Here is a 21191-nt window from a genome sequence, read left to right on the forward strand (position 1 = left end):
GCGTGAAGTCCCAGCAATTTGCATTAAGGCACGATGCCACACCACTAATTTTTCTTAGCTATAAACCTTGCGGAGCTCGAGGCCTTTCCAACGATGCAAAATTGTCGAAGTCGGTTCGTGCGTTCTGGAGTTATTTCATCAGAAGGAAAACCCGACTTATTTTTATATATATAGAAGATATATATATATGTATATATATATATATATATATGTATATATATATATATATATATATATATATATATACGAGGTGTGTTCAAAAAGTACCCGGAATTTTTTAAATTTCGCGGGTCTGGAGTGTCTGATTGTCAAAATTTTTTTTTTATTGTGTTGGTATACATGCCCCTAAAGTATGATGAAATTTTCAGCTATATTCACTGTTTACTTTGTCTGTGGTAGTCGCTAAGTTCGACGTGTTTTTCTGAGCTCGGCGATTTTTACAATGGAAGAATTGAAAAGTCAAAGAATTTGTATTAAATTTTGCGTAAAAAATGAAATAGTGTAACAAAGTGTGTGAAATGTTACAAAAAGCCTATGGTGAGTCTGCTATGAAAAACAAGTTTCCAAGATGGCCGCGAAGACGTTGAAGATGACGAACGCTCCGTCGACCCAGCACGTCAACAAACGATGAAAATGTGAAAGAAGTGGAAAAAATGGTTATGAATGATCGCCGAATCACAATTGAGAAGTTGCTGATGAAGTTGGCATATCAATTGGCTCATGTCATAACATTTTTTCAAATGTTTTGGGCATGAAACGAGTGGCAGCAAAATTCATTCCACTCGTCGTTGCTTGTTCGTAATTTTTTGGCCAAAAACAATACCGTAGTCATGCCCCAACCTCCATATTCACCAGATATGGCTCCGTGTGACTTTTTCCTATTCCCAAAGTTGAAGAGACCCATGAAAGGACGGCGGTTTTCCTCGATTGAAGAAAATCGCTGAGAGTGCTCAAGGACATATCAAAAAGTGAATATCAAGGGTGCTTCGAAATTGGAAAAAACGCTGGCATAAGTGTATTATATCTGGGGGGGACTACTTTGAAGGGGACCACATTAATGTAGACGAATAAATAAATATTTTTTAAAAAACGAAAATTCCGGGTACTTTTTGAACAGACCTCGTATATATATATATATATATATATATATATATATATATATACATATATATATATTATATATATATGTGTGTGTGTGTGTGGTTATATTTAAAAGCATACACCAATTTCAAAGATTTATAAAGTTTGTATAATTTTTATTTTAATCCATATTTTTGTTATATATATTTTTTATATCATCCTTAACAACATATATCTCACATCAAATTAAATAACAAATTCACATATATATATATATATATATATATATATATATGTTTATATATATTAGATGGTAGAGTCTTTTGTAAATATTTTGTGGAGCTTCGAACAAAGAATCCAAAAAGTTATAAAAAACGAAAAAGTTTATTTAAAAACCATTTTTTTATTTATTTACTATCGACGTTTCGGGAGAAATATGATAAAAATCTTGATAAAAATTTGATTTGCTAATTTTGTTTTCTCTATGTTCCAAGTCATTATGAATCGAATGGGGCCAAATTTGGAAAAAGTGTGTGAAATACGTACTGTATATATATATATATATATATATATATATATATATATATATATATATATATATATACATATACAATTACAATTTATAATGTATACATTCTCATCGATATTTTCTTAAAAACGACTGAACCAATTTCAAAAATTTTAAATCCGGTCGATGATACTTTGCAAGCACTCGCGTTGGTAAATTTTTCAATACGATCGGCCGAGGCGTTTTTTTAGAATTACCAGAAATGTGCAAAAATTTTCGTCTACTTTTTTGCCAAAAATCCTGAATGGATTTTGGAAATTCAAAAACTATTCGAAAGATATCATTTGGAAATCGTGCTGATTAGTTCTTGACAAAGAACGGCCAAACCTTTCTTCATAATTCATTGATAATTCTTTTCTTCTTTTTTCGATGATTTGAATGAAATTTGTATGATGATTGAGTACATGGTCTTAGTCAACATGCTATAATATTACAGTCCTACGAATAGTAGTTTATTTATGAAAATTAATTATGAATGATATTAGATGTATTGAAAGCGTGTTAATGAATGAATAATCTGCAATATTTTGTCAAATTATGATGTTTTATCGCAACTTGGTACACTTACAAATCACTAATAATAAATGTTGACTTGTTATTGATTAAGTCGATTATTTACATATGCTGGGAAATTCATGCAACTTGCCTTTTATAACTAGCCAAAAGCCACTTACAACTAGGTTATATTATAATTTTTACAGATAAAATTTTAGCTGGAGTTGACGACGGCATCATTGTAGAAAGTGTTCGTGAAGCTTCATTTAACAACGAATTACCTTTGAGAGCTTCTCTGATCACAAAAAAGATATACGGAACATCAAAAACCAAGTTTTACCAAAACAGGCGACAGTACTATCAGCAAATCAGGAAAAAGAACTTTGTAGGACGGAAGAAAAATCTGAAGAGTTAAATAATTTAAAAAAACCGACTACTAGCTATTCTGATGATGAAGATGCTGAAGATCTAGACTATGATTTTTTGACAGAATTAATGCGCGAGATTATGAAAAAAATAGAAAACAGACAGGTCTCTGATATAAATTTATGCATAAGAAATTTACTCAATACACTCAATCAAATGTGATTATAAAATCAATCAAAAAAGAAAATGGTACAATTAACACTAATAAAAAAAAGAGCACCAAGGAGTGGATACCAGTAAAAAGTGTTTAAATTCTTTTAAGTTTTTTTAATTAACTTCCCGTAGGGTAGTTATAGTAATGGGCAGAAAATCAAAAATGATAATTTTTGCATATCTCACCTTCGTATTGAAGATTTCTGAACATTTTGTGTGTGTGTGTGTTGTTTGTATGTCCGCATTTTTTCGTCCACGTTTTCGGGCGCACGGAATTGAATTATTCAAACAACATTCAGTTCGTATTGACGGGGAGACGTGCTGATAAGTATTTGGCAAAAGTTGGCCCAGCCATTTTGGAGGTACTGTGTTTTTGGAACCATTCAAATCGGTTAATAATTGCGCCCGAAAACGTAGACGAAAATTTGCGGACACACAAAACGCATATCCATTTTTTCTGAGGTATGCCAAAATTTTCAGAATCCTTTAAAACGTGAAGATATGCAAAAATTTTCAATTTCGATTTTAGGACGATTACTATAATTTACCATACGGGAAGTTAACGATAAAAATAACATAATTTATTAAACTATCAGTTTTAAAATAAGGCAATAATAAACAATTGAAAGTTTTACATATCCACTTCAATCTTCTTATTTTTTTTAATATTAATAATTTTAATACAAAGAATTTTTGAATTGTTTTGTGAATAGTGGCATACAATTTGATGACAATCAAAAAAATATTTTTTTATAAGGCAGCAATTAATACTTATTAGGTAAATCTTATAAAATTATGAAGTGTTGGAAATTCACTTTCATAATTTCTTACTGTTGAAAATCAGTTGACTCGTGAATAGCTGTAAATTAACTAATATTTAAATACTACAATAATGAGAGGCTTTTGTTCATGACATAACTAACCAATCTATATACATTATTGCTATGGCTGTTTACTACCATTACGAACAACTGCTAGAGACCCTTAAAGAATCTTTCAACTGTTACCCCTGAAGGTCTATGTTCGACGACTTGCTCTTTTAAAAGAGTAAGAATCCCCTGAATCGGGGATGGGACTTACATATTTATACAGGTGTGCGGTTGCTTACCAACACATTTGTAAAAATATCTCTAGCTAGACGCTGTTAGATAAAATATTTTTTTATCTTGATGCATAACATTAAGATAAAAAATCATTTTTTTCTTAAAATCGTTTATATAACACTAACGTTAACTATATATATGGATAATTATCACCATTCATTTATCTATGGTTATCACAATCAGATAAAAAAGCACGATATTTATCGTTATCTACGATTAAAATTGCATGAGGTACTACTCACCTAATTTGCGATTTTTATAAAATATGCACTCATTTATGGAAACTATTACAGTGGATTGTAATCATTGCTGTATCAGGCATTATACTATCAAATATGTAGTATGCTCTGAGGTACTGATCTTTGGGATCACGAAAATTCATCAAAATCGTCATTATTTTCAGCTTTTTTTTACTTTAATTACGTAGAAACGATCTGGCCAATATTTACCAAAAACTATCTTCTTACCGATTCTTAACCGATCTATTTAGAACAGTTTTTGAATTATTAAAATCGGTTCAGGATTTTAGGATAAACTTGAACGAAAATTTTAGTATCTTTAGATAAACCTACGGCGACATATTTTTAATAAGTTCATTCTTTTTCAAGAAAACGTTTGCAAAAGGTAAAATTTTGCTTCACGTACACACGCACATTCTTCTTCCGAATTTCGCCTCAAACGATTTATAATAAACTTAAAACATAATATTAGATACCGATTCTGATTTTAAATTGTTTAATTGTTTGTAAGAAATTTGGAAAAATTGTTGATTAAGTAATAAATTTTGGGCAATGTTATTTCTTATTGTTTGAGAAAAAAATTTCTCTTTGTGAGGGTCACCAAACAAATTTTCGGAGCCGGTTGTATAACGAAAAATATCTATATTGATAAGTAACCAATGATTCAGTTTACTGCCGTAAATTCCCTGAAGAATCACAGTGCGACTTGGTATTTCAGAAGTTTGAAAAACTCACTTGAAATAAATATTTTCTTCTTTCTACGTTAAGTTATTACCATAGATAGAAAGAAGATATCTTCTAAATTCAAACTAAAAATCTAAATTTCGAAATTTTTTATCTTTTAGTATGGTAATTAACCTTTCGTAGAGAAAGTTATATATAGTAATCGCAAAAAAATCGGAAATAATTTTTTGCATATCTTTAATTTTCACATTGAACATTTTGGCATACTTGCCAGAAATGAATGCCTGTATGTGTATGTATATAAGTGCAAATACAATTTTCCGCCGATTGTTAAATTGTTTTTTTTTTTGCAAAGGCAAGTTCAGTCGTTTCAAAGATACGAGGCAAAAAGTACCAAAAATCGCAAATCAATTTTTGAGAGAACGGAGCGTTCAATTTGAATGATTTAAAAACATTTTATTCGTATATACGAAATGAAGAACCGATGAGGGTAGATCCAATTAAAAAGTACAAAAAAATGCCATTTGGCGGTCAAAAATCATAATTAGATATATGAACTTGAAATTATCAGATATTTCATCGAGATTTTGATAAGGGTACGCAGTGCAATTGCTTTGAAAAAATGTTCAAAATTTTGAAATATTAAAACAAGATCAAATTTTTCATAAATGTCAAATTTTTTCAAAAAAATTCAAAATTCTCAAAACGTTATTTTTCTCAAACTTTTCTCAATATTAATTTTCTTTAATATTTTCTCAAAACATAAAGCTTTTTTAAAAAAATTAATTTTCGGAACGAGAAGCTCCAATAATTTGCTTAAGGCACCATGCCCCATACACCACAAGTTGACTTTTTGATTTGGTTTAAGTCGACAAAACATAATTGCTAATAAAATGTTTAAATAAATTTAAAAAAATATCAACACCAAGCACTAACCTTTTATCTAGCACAAATTTCAAACGCACATGTACTGTTTTTTATTGCTTGGAGGGATTTTATTTATATAGGTACCAAATGATATGGATTTGGTATCTAATGATAATAGTTATCATCTACTTATATCAATATGGATTTTGAAAATCAAAACGAGAAATATAGGTATTTTCCCTTCTTACTTGTTCGGATATATAGGTATTTTTCTCTCTTACTTGTTCGGATAATCAATATATATATTGAATGATTGAACACTTAAATTATTTATTTTAAAACAAATAAAGATTACATAAAACTAGAGATGTCACCATATAAATAAATTTACGTACGCGCACATACAGTATACTAATTATTGAATTTTAAAAAGGGGATTTCCGCGTAATATACTTATGCGCGTATATTAATGTGGGAATCCCGTAATAGCAGACGCGCGTAAATGCTGTCAATTTGAAATTTATCCAGAAAACTGTTCTTTGAAATTTGCAATTTTTAACTTCCCGAAGGAGAAGTTTGTTTTTATCAAAAAATCCGATTGGCTAATTTTGTGTTCTCTCGACGTTTCAAGCCATTCTGAATCGAATGATACCTTTGGAAGAAGTATGTATGAATCGATGTTTTCTCAAAAACGGCTAGACCGATTTCAGAAATTTAAAAGCCATTTGATGTATCTCAATGAGGACCCTATGAGGACTATCGTTTGTCAGTTTTGTGCGACGATCTGCCAAGCCGTTTCTTTGTAATTTGGCAAAAAGTGCTGAACTTTTCGTCCACATTTAAGCTCATACTACCGAATCGTTTTAAAAAATCAAAAACTGTTCGAAAGATATTATTATTAGTTGGGAATGATACTGATTAGTGATGTAACGAATGTTGGATTTTTCACATTCGCGAATGCGAATGCGAATGCGAGTATTCATCTTCAATATTCGCGAATGCGAATGCGAATGCGAATGTTAAATTTCAAATAAAGCGCGCGCAAAATGTTTGACATTTCAAATGTAAAAAGATAGCAACACATTTTTACCACTCTAATGTAGCTCAAGATCAACTTGCTAATCTACAAGAAACATGGTACAAATCGAAATTTTCCGAAAATCCTTCAACCAAAGATCAGGTCGTGAAAAATATTTTGGATTTAATTGGAAATGAGGACTTAAGCTTTCCTTCATGTTCAAATTCAAAGCGTCCTAAAATGACTAATCAGGTTAAGGAAAACTTTGTGCCATTCTTTCAGTCTTTCAAAATCTGTATCACTAAAAGAACTTCAATTTAATTACTAAGAATTTAAAGTTACAGCGAGTTTATTTTAATAGTCAACTGTGTCAACTTGTTATTAGCAAAACTATAATTGTGTAGTTTATATTTCATTATTTTTAATTCATAGGAAAAGAAAATTAGTGAAAAAATGTGCAATTGAAACCAAATGTTAACATTATGAATATTAGAACTTTACTTTTGTTTGCAATAGAAATAAATATTTTTTTTTTTTTTTTGGCAAAAAGCTTATTTACAAATAGTCAAGTATTCATTATATGGTTTTTTAGGTTTATATTTCATTATCATATTTAATTCTTAGAAAATATATAGTGGAATAGAAAAATAAATAAGTGAAAATTAAATAAAAATATATAAATCTTATCAGTTGTGTTATCATTTCATATGCAACTATATAATAATTTCCTTTTTGTTTGTTAAATACATTCGCTAAATATTCGCATCGGTTTTTGCGAATAGGAATGCGAATGCGAATATCGAAAAATATGCGAATATTCGCGAATGCGAATGCGAATGCGAACATTCGTTACATCACTAATACTGATTAGTTTTAGGTGAAAGTCTACCGAGCCGTTATCTTGTAATTACTTAACTGTTGAAAACAAAATTTAAGCCGATTTTTATGGAACTTTGTTTGGCGATATATATCATAGAACTTACTGAAACATTGCGGCCTTACGGTAAGTAGTTTAATTTTAAAAATTAAAATTAGACTATTTACTTGGTATAACGATCGTTATACCAAGTAAATAGTCTAATTTTAAATTACAAATTACAAATCGCGATACAATACTTGGTCTTAATGAACATACTAAACCATTGAAGTCCTACGGAAACTGGTTTAATTATAAAAATTGTTGAATTTTGAAAATTATATGAAATTAATCCATTCGGAATACTTTTAATCACTCATAAATTACTTGCCTCAAGGCAAAATACTAATACCAACTAGTTTTATTTACATTGCTGTTTCCATATTATTACTTCCAATTAAGTGATTGAGCACAAATTGTCAATAAAAACAAAACTTTGTTGAAAATTTTTAAATGTATGGTATGGTTTGTTTGCACTTTTTCCAAATCCAAATTTTCCAATCACATTGTTGAATGAAAATTATGCAAAAAATAAAACTTTTGTTAGAATTTAGCATATTTTTTATTTGATTGTATAATTATGTTTAAAAACGAAAATTTCCTAATTATGTCGTTGAGTGGAAAAAACAACATATATATATGTTGCAAATTTTTGTCTGCATAAACCATGTTTAAATTCGAGCATTTCCCAATTATATGGGAATTAAACAAACTGACTTTTCTTGCTGTTTGTCTAAATTGGTTTGTACAAATGCTGCCAGTACAAATGATACAAAATCATTATTAAACCAATTTAGACAAACAGCAAGAAAAGTCATTATGTTTAATTCCCATGTAATTGGAAAATTAATTAAATATAAATCCATATACTTGAGTGTTCTATACGCTCTACGACATCATTGTTTTCAAAATCACAGCAAAAGTAAAAGTGATGTGATATGTAAATATTTGCTTCAATAGAATTCAATTGTGATAATTACACTGTTATTCGATAAAAGTCTGTAATATAATAATATAATATAATAACTACAAATAAACATTTCTCAATTTAAGTATTTGCAAATTTGATCTTTATTTATAAAAATGAATAATTCTAATTAAAATATATATTTAACAACTATTTATAATATCATAAAATTATTAATAATATTCAGTCAATTCTTCCATATGAAATATTTCATGTTAACATCATACGCATTTCTGTAGTAATAAAATTAGTAACAACCCTTAATAACTGCTGTTTAACAACATCATTGTTCATAATGAAAGGTAAAAGGACAGCAGCGTCTTGGATGTCCACATCTTGGACAGCTCTTCGAAGACGTGTTATTAACAATTCTTGCTGCTGTGTTGTTAAATCATTCATAAGAACCTCAGCCACTGATTTAAACTGACCTGAAAAAAAAAAATCTCATGGTGAAATACATGCAAAACATAAAATAAAATTTGCGATAATAAATAATCGGGAGTAACATAGAAAAACATGAACAGTTTTAAAAATTAATTCAGTGGACCAAATTAAAATTAAATTAGTGGTGTATGGCATCGTGCCTTGAGGCAATTTGCGGGAACTTCCCTTACCAAATTAAATATTTGAAAATCCGAATTATTTTCGATATTCAAAAAAATGTTTTTTTTGGAAATTTTTTTTTTTCCTTTTCCTTCCTTTTTTGCACATTTAGCTCCGTATCTCCGAAATTGCTGGACCTGTCTTTATCAAAAACCAAACACCACTTCTCCACATCATTAAGAATTGAATGTTTTTTGGATCATTCATATCAAATGCTCCCTTCTTTTAAAAACTCGATTTCTATTTTCTGCACTCTTTGCTCTGCATCTCCGTAACGGCTGGACCTGCCTTTGCCAAAAACTAATCAGGATATCTCCCTATCAATAGGAATCGAATGTTTTTTTAACCTTTCAAATCGGTTGATATGTGCGTCTGAAAACGTGGATGAAAAATTGTATCCATACATATGTACATACATCCACACACACACACATCCATTTTTTTTAAGGTATGCCAAAATATTCAGAAACCTTCAAAACGTGAAGATATGCAAACATTTTCAATTTCGATTTTGGATGATTGCAGTAACTTACCCTAGGGGAAGTTACCTATTGTTGCATGGCATTGTGGCTTAAAGCAAATTGCTTGAATTTACCGTACTGTAATGAAATGTTCAAGGAATATTTAATGCTTTCAAATAGATTATTATAAATATTATAGCTTTCATTTTCGTATATTATGCTTTTTTTAAATTAGAAAAAAAATTGCCTTCCCCAAAAACTGAGAATTTCTTCACACTATCAACACAAGGAAAATCAATTTTTTGAATTGTTCTAATTAAATGATCTGTTCTCTCAATAACTGCTGTTTTTTCACTTTACTCTGTATCTCCGAAATCCTAGAATGATTCAAATAACATTTTGCCTTTGTTGACATTGTATGGTTAAACAAGATATGGTTAATTTTTGGAGAAGGCAAAAACATTTTTTTTTAATTCAAAATTTCAAAAAAATTTTTTTTTAGTTTTCGATGCATACCAATAGGTCTTAATATTTCAAATGATAAAAATAGCAACTCTTACAATATGTTAACTATTCGTCTCAGTTAATGTATTGAAGTATAAAGATCAAAAATTCCAAACTATGTATCACGCAATCATAATTTAGACTGGCCAAAAAATCAAACATATCTTTCATAAAAGCATTCTTTTAACACTTAGAGGTACTGAAAAGTCTCCTTTTTTTTTAACGTGGGAAACAAAAGTTACAATTGAATAATATTTTATTATTGATTATAGAAACAGAATACATTGCTGTAACACATCTATCAATAAGTCCATCAAATTATTAACTTTCCGTAGGGTAAGTTATTGTAATGGGCCGAAAATCGGAATTGAAAATTTTTACATTTATCGACGTTTTGAAGGTTTCTGAACATTTTGGCATACCTCAGAAAAAATGGATGTGTGTGTGTGTGTGTGTTTATGTATGTATGGATACAAATTTCCAGTCACGTTTTCGGGCGCACGGATCAACCGATTTGAATGGTTTAAAAAACATTCGATTCCTATTGATAGGGAAAAGAGCTGATTAGTTTTTGGCAAAGGCAGGTCCAGCCGTTTCGGAGATACGGAGCAAAGAGTGCAGAAAATAGAACTCGACTTTTTGAGAGAACGGAGTATCCGATTTGAATGATCTAAAAAACATTCAATTAGTAATGATTGGGAGAAGTGTTTATTAGTTTTTGGCAAAGGCAGGCCCAGCCATTTCGAAGATACGGAGCTAAATATGTAAAAAATGGCAGTTTTTGAGAGAACTAAGCGTCCGATTTAAATGATTCAAAGAACTTTCTGCTTGTCTTAACAAAATAATTGATTTTGGAAAAAAAATTTGTTTGAACTTTTTTTTTTTTTTTAATTTTTTGTATATCGAAAATAATTCAGATTTTATTTTTAATTCTGACTATAGTTCTAATATACTTTACAAATAATTTCAACTTTGCAATTCAATTTATATAATTCTTATAAATATTAGACAATTTTACAATATTTATAATAATCTATTTGAAAACATTCAGTATTCCTCGAACATTTTGTTACGGTACGGGAAGTTCCAGCAATTTGCCTTAAGGCACGATGCCATAATTGCCTGAAGACAGAATTCCACTTACAGCTAGTTTATATTTAGATATTGAAAATTTAAATATTCATTTCCATAATCTGTAATATAACATATATTTACTAAAATTGATACTAAATAGTCCATGTCAACTATTGTGATGACACCAGATAGATTAAAAAAGATGATAGATAAATAGAAGTTTGTTGATGCTGCCGAACTCTATTAAATTAGTACATTTCGCTTTATTGTCACAGGACCAGATATAATTAGATAATGGCTATATCAGACCGATTGAATTAACAATACTTAGATAAAATAATACGTTGATATAAAGTTGAGTTAATCTTACTTGTTTGAATGTTAATTTTAGACTTGCTACTTATTGTTAGATGAAGTTTGAGATATTACTGATTTACAGGTTTTTCTATATCTTTATATTATTTTCTGATTGGTCCGTTTTGTGAATTTAAGCGACATTCCATTACATTTTTTACATCATCAGTTGACCTGCAATTTGATTGAAATGAGTTCAAGGAAGAATAGTTTCTCGGAAGAAAGGATTAATATTTAAGGGTTTGCAAGGTACATGATATATTACAATGAAGGATTAGGTTTTATAATTTTTATCCTTTTACAAAAGCATTAAAATATATTTGATTGATTTAAAACAGGGTTGAGCCTTAGGCATTAACAATTATGAATTATTCAATATCCAAATGTAAATAATCCTGCAAACCCATTGAGTGAAGTGTTATATTGAGAAGGTACAATTTGAGAAACAGTATCCAAAGCATAAGAAAAATATTTATTTTATGGCACACTATATGCACTGCTGTGTCGTATCGTGAATGAAAAGTGTGGTACATTGCATCACCCATCAAGACTGTAACAGTTAACTATAAGTTGCTTTTAGTAATTAGAAATTCTATAATAAAGTTACCTCTTGATTTAAGAGCTCCAGCACAGCCACCAATTATACCTCCCAAAGCTAAACCAGTTGGACCCAACAATAATCCTCCACCAAAAACAGCGGCTCCTGTGATTAAGCCCCATTTTCCGGATTGTCTAATAGTGACTCGCATGCTTTGCAATTCGCTAATTTGAGAAACAGCTTGTAAAAGTTCGCGTTGATTAATAGGCATTTTTAAGTGCTTCTTCACAAAAACTTGCTATTGCCAAAAACTACGTAAATATTGATATTCACAAATTCATAAGATGATTTTTTTTTAAATGCGTGAGGCTGATGGCGTCAGCTCAAAATTAAAATTGAAATAATCAGTGACCAACAATTTTCCATAAAATTAAATAATCAAAAATATTGGATAACCTATAGATGTGTTGATAAAAATAAATAGTGATGTCAAATTGACAACCTTTAGCATTGCTCTGAAGTGCACACTAATCGCAGCGCGGTAAATTTGAAAAAAGTCACTGTGTTTTATGATCATACTTGTGATTACTTTGAGTTTAATTGTTTTAATGTTCGATTGATATATACAACGTTTATTATCCTTTGATTTATAATTGTAGTCAATAAATAGTTTTCCTAGACAATGATAGAATATATATTAATATATCATAAATTTATGATTGTTCTCCTAAAGTAATGGAAATGGGGTTTTATACTTTTTTATGGAGTCCAGGTTATGCACATTGATTTACAGATTATATTGAGCGTAAATTTTTTTTGGATTTTATACATCCATAAAACCTATCCATATTTTTTTCTATTTATAGAAATAATAAATGATTAATTATTTCATTAGAGTCCATCAATTCAATCAATTATTTAATGATCAATGAACTATTCAATTTAATAATTTGATAAGTAATTTTTTATTTAATATTTGAATTTTTCAACTTGGTAATTTTTGTTTTTAAAATAACTTTATGTGAATAAAATATTTTAAATTATATATCTAATTAGATATACATAAGATGTATTAATGTATAATACATAAGATGTATTAGATATATAATTTAAGATATTTTATTCACATAAAGTTATTTTAAAAAGTTGAAAAATTCAAATATTAAATAAAAAATTACTTTATCAAATTACTTTATTACATATTATATATATAATATAAATCTTCAGTTCTAAGCAATTCAAACAAAAGCAGATCTATAATCTACTTATAATTTTATACAAAATATTTTTTAAGCACAATTTCTTGCATTAAAACAATTATGCAAATGAGAAACATACTTTACAAATTTAACATAAAAATATTAGTAAACTTTTAAAATATTTACTACTTTACACTCAAGTTTTATCTTAGTAAACAATAAGTTTTTACTGAAACTTCATCAAAGTTTGCATATGCCTTCATTGTTGCTTTGCAGTTGAAATAGTTGAGCAAGCAAATTATAATAGTAATGTATTGTTTGAATAAATAATAAGGGGTAGTACAGCCCTAAGGCAGGACCGTAAGCTGAGTTAAACTCCAACTTGATTAGATTTTGTTTGAGTAACCAGGTTAAATTGTAATTATAGTTCATATCTTTTATATAAGCATTTCGAAATGCTGCTAATATATAACCCTCGGACATTAAAAAATTATATAATGATGTTATAAAATATGTAATGTTTCAAAAGGTGGAATAATCCTCTTACATTTTAATACATGGGAAAAATCACGTTATGTAGTTTTAAACATATTTGTTCCTTCATTATAAAAAAATAATTAATCTACCATAATTTGACATTTTTATGATATGATAAAATACACTAACAATAAGATAATTATATATCACAGGAGTTATAATGCTTAATTTAAAGATTTGTGTTAAATTTCAAAGTGCATATTTATTTATTATTCATATAAAAGTTTCTATAACAATTTAACAACATCAATAAAATAAATAATTGAAAACAACATATAAATAATTTCAAAAATCATGTAATATATTATTATAATGAACACATCAAATGCTTGTTACTGCAGTTCAATCTTGTTGCCACTGAAAAATAAGAAAAAAGATAAAATATTGCTATGATTATAGAAATAAGGCAGAAAATTCTGTACTAACTCGTAAAAGATCTCCACCGCCTCCTTGTCTATCTATTTCATTCTGACGTTTTTCTAACTCGGCTGCTTTCTGCTGTTGCCTCCGAACTTTATCAATATCTTTAATTCCACGAGATTCATTTTCTATTCGCCTTTTCTCTGCAGCTTCTGCCATTTGGGCCCTTCGGATAGCCTTTGAATAATTTGAACTGTTAATATTTCATGAACATAGTAAAAAAAATTTAATTAGAGTAATTATTTAATTATATATTTATTTTATAACATAGCCCATAAAATAGTTCCAAGAGGTTTTAAAAATACAATTATAATTCATACAACATAGTAAAATACATAATGTAAAAATTTCATAAATAGACAGAATATAAAATAAATAATTAAATAAAACATATTTGAAAAGAGTAATGAAGTTTAAGTTTAGTAAATTAAGATTAAGTAAGTTGAGTAGGGGAAGAATATTTGACATTGTGAAGTATTGTGAATATCAATATCTCTATTAGTTGAGTTAAAGTTTTTTGAGTTAAAGATTGAGGACATTAGTATATTAGGTGAATTTAACAGAGGATTAGATTTAAGAATAGGATAATTAAAAAATATTTGTGATCGTGAAGATAATCTAGGAATGTTAAAAGATAGTTGGTTAGATATTAAAGATGGTTGAGATTAGTCTCTTTAGCATTATTACAATATTTGACATTGTGAAGTATTGTGAATATAAATATCTTTATTAATTCAGTTAAAGTTTTTTGAGTTTAAAATTGAGGACATTAGTATATTAGGTGAATTTAACAGAGAATTAGATTTAGGAATAGGATAATCAAAAAATATTTGTGTTCATGAAGATAATTTAGGAATGTTAAAAGATAGTTGGTTAGATATTAAAGATAGTTGAGATTAGTCTCTTTAGCATTATTACAATATTTGAAATTGTGAAGTATTGTAAATATCAATATCTTTATTAATTCAGTTAAAGTTTTTTGAGTTAAAAATTGAGGACAAAAGTATATTAGGTGAATTTAACAGAGAATTAGATTTAGGAATAGAATAATTAAAAAATATTTGTGTTCGTGAAGATAATTTAGGAATGTTAAAAGATAGTTGGTTAGATATTAAAGATGGTTGAGATTAGTCTCTTTAGCATTATTACAATATTTGAAATTGTGAAGTATTGTGAATATCAATATCTTTATTAATTCAGTAAAAGTTTTTTGAGTTTAAAATTGAGGACATTAGTATATTAGGTGAATTTAACAGAGAATTAGATTTAGGAATAGGATAATTAAAAAATATTTGTGTTCGTGAAGATAATCTAGGAATGTTAAAAGATAGTTGGTTAGATATTAAAGATGGTTGAGATTAGTCTCTTTAGCATTATTAAAAAATTTATATAGGAACAAAATATTATAGATAAAAGGACTTGTGGCAAAAGATGATATGCTAAATTTATTAAGCATTGTTTTGTGTTCAAATGCACGTTCAGTATAAATTTAGTGCATTTTAAAATGTAGATAATTTAAAAAATTTATATGTTGAACCTTTTCTATCTCGCATCAGAGTTATTCCTATAATAAAGATATCAAATGATTGATCCATACTCAAACTTAGACCGTATAGTACAAGAGAACCTCGATTATCCGGACCTCAGTTATACAGATTCGCGATTATCTGGACTACTTACCGCGACTAATTTATATGCATGTACATACCTGCAATTCGAATTTTTACACAATTAATGCTGCAGTTTAGTATATGTATGTAATGTAATCTAAAAAAAATATATATGTACATGCCTAAGAAAGTTTCAATTTCTTAATAAATATTATTTTTGTTGTATTTCTTATTTTTAATAAATACCCAACATTATTCTTCATACATTGGATTATCCGGATGCCTATCGACAACATTTAGTCCGGTTAATCGAGGTTCCACTGTACATACAAATTAGTAACTGATTTAAATTAAAATCTTTACAGTTCCTTAAAAACATTTCTGACAATTTATGAGCTTTATTGCAAATATTAGACATGTGGAATGCAAAGTGCAAACTAGAATCAAATAAAATGCCGAGGTCAGATATTTTATCATATCTATCTATGCAGGTGTTATAAATTTTATAACCTAAATGTATTGAAAATTGCTTATGTGTAAAACTAAGAATTTTGCATTTTGAGTTATTTAGATCAAGTTTGTTATATACCGGGAGTGGAAAGAATCAAGTTGAAACTTATTGCATAATAGAGATACTAATATTTATTTTAAAACGAGCTTTTATATGTATTTACAACTACTTTTAAATTCTACAAGTAGATAAACTGATCGTTTTTCATCTCAAAATTAATTAATTATTATAAATTGTAAATAATGCCAGAGGCTGAGATTATTAATGCTCAATTTCAACATTAGTTCTAAACTATTGAGGCATACACACCCATACACATTTCATCATGTTGATTAGTGAGCAAACTAAATTATTCTGATAATTAAAGAAACTACAAATTTTTATTCCCACACCCATGATCACTATTTGTATAAAAATTATTTGTCTACAAATCTCTGGACAATTACCATATCTGGCTGAGGTATTTCATCTGAAGTAGGATTGAAACACGACGAGCACAAACCCATTATAATAAATCCATTAATAAAAGCAAAGCAATACTAAGTTTTAGAAATATTTCTCTAAAAATACAAACATAAATGTCATCTGTCAACGACATAATTTTGACAGCAAGAAGATCACGTGTGCTCAAGTTAACACTATAAGAATAATAAAATTTTAGTGTCTTCTTGTTGGCATCCTTGTTTTAGTACAAGTAAAATTTTTTATTTTTTGACGGCAGTGGTGGCCACTTTTCGATCAATTCGTATTAGACTTTTTGATAAAAAATGCTGTCTAAAGCTTCGCTTTTGGGTAAATAATTGTTTAATTTGTAATATTTTTTATAATAATACATGTTACATAGTTATTATATTTATATTAATGATGTGCGTGCAGTGAAAATCATGAACACTTTAGACTTTATGTAATCACTTGACAGTTTTCTTCCTTGCAAATTGTATAATAAAGACATGTGTAAAAAGATAAATAGTCCTTCCCAGAAAGTTCTAAGGATTATTTTTTATTTGGTGTATTAATTTTTGATTTCATGCATAAGATGTATATACATTTCTACTGCTTTAAATGTCCAAATTTTGGTTAAAATTTCTTCAATATTTAAATACCATGTTAGATAAGTGCACAATATTTTATTGAAATTACAATCTGTAGCAAAGGTGCTGAGGTCTTAAGTTTCCATTTCACAATTTATTACTATAGCTGTTGTATGATTTTCTCTAGCGCACAATCAAATGTACAGATATCTTTGTTATTGCATTTAATTCATAACAAATAATGAATCAAATCAATTATCATTTATCATAAGTAATGTAAAATGTATACAACTATTTTCTTGTTAATAGCCAAGGTATCCCGGCCACTGACTGTGGCAGTGCGAACAACATCCCAGGCTGCAACATGCCCTGCTCCTACAAAGGTAGAAGAAGCCGATAGTGCTGAAAGAGATTTGGTCAACTTCCCAAGGCCAACACGTTTGGAACATTCACCTAAAGTTCGCTTTGGATTCATTCCAGACTCATGGTACGTTTTAGTATAAAAAAAAGGGTACACGTAAGGTTCACACGAGATTGAAGTAAAATTTATTTGCTACTGTACAAGATGGCATTTAAGTAAAAATAAATACATCATAACAATTTTGAATGTTTATTAGTAATATTGTAACACTCGTGATGCACACATTTATTAGTTTCAACCATTATACGCATTTATTAATGATAAATTATAAATTGTATATTTTTAATAGCATTGAAAATATGTATAATATTTAAAAACAATAATGTAATTTAAGTCATACTTCAAATATGACATGATCGGTTTGTCATTGTAATTAGCATTTAGAAATGGACCATCATTAGAAAAATGAAGTAATTGCTGATTAATAAATTCTATAATATTTGTTCAACCAGTGGATTATGTTAAACAATGCCTAAGCAAATATTGTTTTTGCAACTTTGCTCATCATGTAATTGTATTTGAAGAACTTCATGTAATTAAAATTAACATACATTCATTGACTGCTTGTATTTTTTGCACTTTTTCGCTGCCGATGTAATCTCATTCTTTGAACAGCTGTAATATCTGTCTTGCTTAAAATATATTTACCATTTTAATAACTTAAAAGATTTATAGAAACTACAAATAATATAGAAATAATTTGTAATCAATAAACTTAGGGGCAAAAATGTTTAATTTGTTTTAATATCTTAATGAACAGGGTAAAATATTCTTCTGATTCAGGCATTTTTGATTAAGTCAAGATTTGTACTATGATGTAACTTTAAAATGTTTATTTATGCTCATTTCTTTGTCCTATGTTGATATCAGTACCCATACAACGTTGATCCCGGTACGCATTCATCGACAGATCTCTATTCGCATACACGACGACTAATCACAATCGACCCGTATACAAATGATATCAACGAAAGCGAATGACGAATTATTGGCACTCGACTCGGCCGTACCGCACTTCAGTTGCATTTCTACGGGTCGCACCCTAATCGCGCCTCAAGAAGTTTTACTTCAAAAATACTATTTGCTCAGTTAAATGATGTATAAAAATAAAAATATTAATGTTCAGTTTCTTTTATTATTTTATAATCATACTCTCTTTATTAAAAGGTTTGAATTTTTCTATGAGAAGACCGGTGTTACTGGACCTTACATGTTTGGAACTGGTTTAATTACTTACTTATGTTCAAAGGAAATTTACGTTATGGAGCATGAATTCTATACTGGTATTTCATTGGGTATTATCTGTCTCTATGCCACTAAAAAGTTGGGTCCACATATTGCAAAATACTTGGACAAAGAAGTTGATGTAAGTCTGAAATATATTCATTTGGAGTTTGGCAATTGGAATGTAATATGTAAATTTAATTGTAAAATGTAAAATTTATAAATTACTGCTAAAATGAATTACATACTTTAATTTTGCTTAAGTAATTCTAATCACCAAATAAGAGCAAAGTAATATTGTTTGTGCCTATAATATAAAGTTTTTATGCATTATAAATACTGATTTTAGGCCTATGCCGATGAATGGAATTCAGGTCGTGTAGAAGAAGTTAAAAGTTACCAAGATGCCATTGAAGGAGAAAAGTTGGAACAATGGAGAGCTGAAGGTCAACTTATGTTGATGGATGCAAAACGTGAAAATGTTGCCTTGCAACTTGAAGCAGCTTACAGGGAACGCGCCATGAAAGTGTATCAGGAGGTAAGTATTCGATTATGTGCAGTATGAGGCATTTTATGCATTATACTGATGGATCCGTCTTATGAAATATTTTTTCTATGTTCAAGATCAACAATTTACTGTTTTGAATTATGATAGATATTTAAATAGTAAAACTAAACATTTCTTTGATGCAAAGAACATTATTATATTTTTAGACTTAATTCTATTATTTCTTGTAGGTTAAGAAACGATTAGATTACCAAGTTGAGAAACAGAATATTGAACAACGCATTGCTCAGAAACACATGGTTAACTGGGTTGTAGACTCAGTTTTGAAATCTTTAACACCTGATCAAGAAAAGGAAAACATCAATAAATGCATTGCTGATCTAGGAGCTTTGGCTAGCCGAGCTTAAAAAAATAATTTATGTAGAAAATACACTAGATCAACATATGTTATATAAAATCTGTTTTGCAAATTATTTTATCTTATTTTTTAGAATATGTGAAATATAATTGCAATAACTGTGAATGGAATTATCTTTTTTTACAAAATGTTTTTATTGTCAAGTGTAAAGATTAAATAAAATTTTATTTGGAAAAGAAAATTGAATAAACAGATACATATTCCAAACTAGTACTCTATTTGTGGATTAAAATTTAGGTAGTTCATAATCCTAGACAAGATTAGCATATGATATCAGGCCCTATTATCTCAGTACAAAATCCGCGTTCACAACGCGTAGTTCCAGTCACGACCGCTAGGCGCAAATTTGGCGCTAGTGAGCCGATGACAAGTTTGACAGGTTAGTAATTCACGAGCAATATGTACCAGAAATGTCAAAATTTTGTTTTGATTCTTATTATGATTGTTGTGTTTACAAGTGTTTTATAATTGTTTATACGGTTTTATTTGTGATTCAAACAAAATCTATAACTCTTAAATGAAGAGGATATAAAGCAGTTGTTAAAGCAGTGTATATAATAAAAATTTAATCACAATACATTTTGGGAGCAAGCTAGGGCTCTTTTATAAGAAAGGCAAGGCTCCTCTAACTTTTCAGAATTGTATTAAACTTTGGAGGCTCTTAAATATATATGGAAAAGCATAAATAGACTAGACTTTACATTTTTTAGGAACGCCACTGAGTTAATGAACGAAATCCAATTGCCGTGCAAGATGATAAAATAAGTTAATTTAATGCAGCAGTTTTTTGAATATTCAAGATAATATCAAGAGCCATTTAGCATGACTGGATTTATCGCAAAGAATGTGCTGAAAAGTGACAAATCTTACTTGGAATGATTATTAGTTAATAAAGTAATGCACAGACACTATAATTTAAACACCATGTTTTGTGTTCACAACATTATTGGTAGTGAATAATGAATGATTATCCACTTGAAGGCAGGAATCCTGTAATTCGTTAAACTTTTTATTTTTCCTTTTTTTTAAATAAATATGTTTGTTGCAACATATTGCTATTTACTTTGATATCTATTTTAATATATGTATTATTGTTTGGTATGTTTTGTTATTGTATAACAATGTCAATATAAGACTATTGTAATGCAAAATTTAAATACAAATAAATTATTTTTAAAATTGACAATTTTCTTTTATTTCTAATTTTGGCGCTTTAATTTGAATGCATTTTGGAGCACGAGGCTGCCGAGCGACATGCGATT

At 28.6% G+C, this 21191-nt stretch overlaps 3 protein-coding genes across 4 annotated transcripts; 1 reads left to right on the forward strand and 2 right to left on the reverse strand.

The window, feature by feature from the left end:
• Positions 1 to 8626: 8626 nt before the first annotated feature.
• LOC113383772 (protein C19orf12 homolog) lies at positions 8627 to 12502 on the reverse strand. Its single transcript, XM_026622033.1, has 2 exons — positions 12120 to 12502; positions 8627 to 8944 (listed from the first exon to the last, which is right to left on the reverse strand). The coding sequence occupies exons 1-2, from the start codon at positions 12319 to 12321 to the stop codon at positions 8727 to 8729; spliced, it is 420 nt and encodes a 139-aa protein (XP_026477818.1). The 5' UTR covers positions 12322 to 12502; the 3' UTR covers positions 8627 to 8726.
• A 1504-nt stretch (positions 12503 to 14006) lies between these two features.
• Positions 14007 to 16926, reverse strand: LOC113383774 (small VCP/p97-interacting protein). Its single transcript, XM_026622034.1, has 3 exons — positions 16774 to 16926; positions 14213 to 14383; positions 14007 to 14143 (listed from the first exon to the last, which is right to left on the reverse strand). Exons 1-3 carry the CDS (start codon positions 16831 to 16833, stop codon positions 14129 to 14131), a joined length of 246 nt encoding a protein of 81 aa, XP_026477819.1. The 5' UTR covers positions 16834 to 16926; the 3' UTR covers positions 14007 to 14128.
• A 76-nt stretch (positions 16927 to 17002) lies between these two features.
• On the forward strand, positions 17003 to 20023 carry LOC113382838 (ATP synthase subunit b, mitochondrial-like). 2 transcript variants are annotated; one of them, XM_026621084.1, is made up of 5 exons: positions 17003 to 17119; positions 17668 to 17845; positions 18947 to 19145; positions 19353 to 19541; positions 19742 to 20023. In XM_026621084.1, the coding sequence occupies exons 1-5, from the start codon at positions 17095 to 17097 to the stop codon at positions 19916 to 19918; spliced, it is 768 nt and encodes a 255-aa protein (XP_026476869.1). In that variant the 5' UTR covers positions 17003 to 17094; the 3' UTR covers positions 19919 to 20023. The 2 variants fall into 2 exon arrangements, with proteins under 2 accessions (XP_026476869.1, XP_026476868.1); XM_026621083.1 differs by lacking the exon at positions 17003 to 17119 and having other exon boundaries at positions 17640 to 17845.
• Positions 20024 to 21191: the final 1168 nt, after the last annotated feature.

The sequence above is a fragment of the Ctenocephalides felis genome, unplaced genomic scaffold (assembly GCF_003426905.1).
Source record: "Ctenocephalides felis isolate EL2017-DRISC unplaced genomic scaffold, ASM342690v1 CF-g0.4_SCAFFOLD_03570, whole genome shotgun sequence".
Lineage (NCBI taxonomy): Eukaryota > Metazoa > Arthropoda > Insecta > Siphonaptera > Pulicidae > Ctenocephalides > Ctenocephalides felis.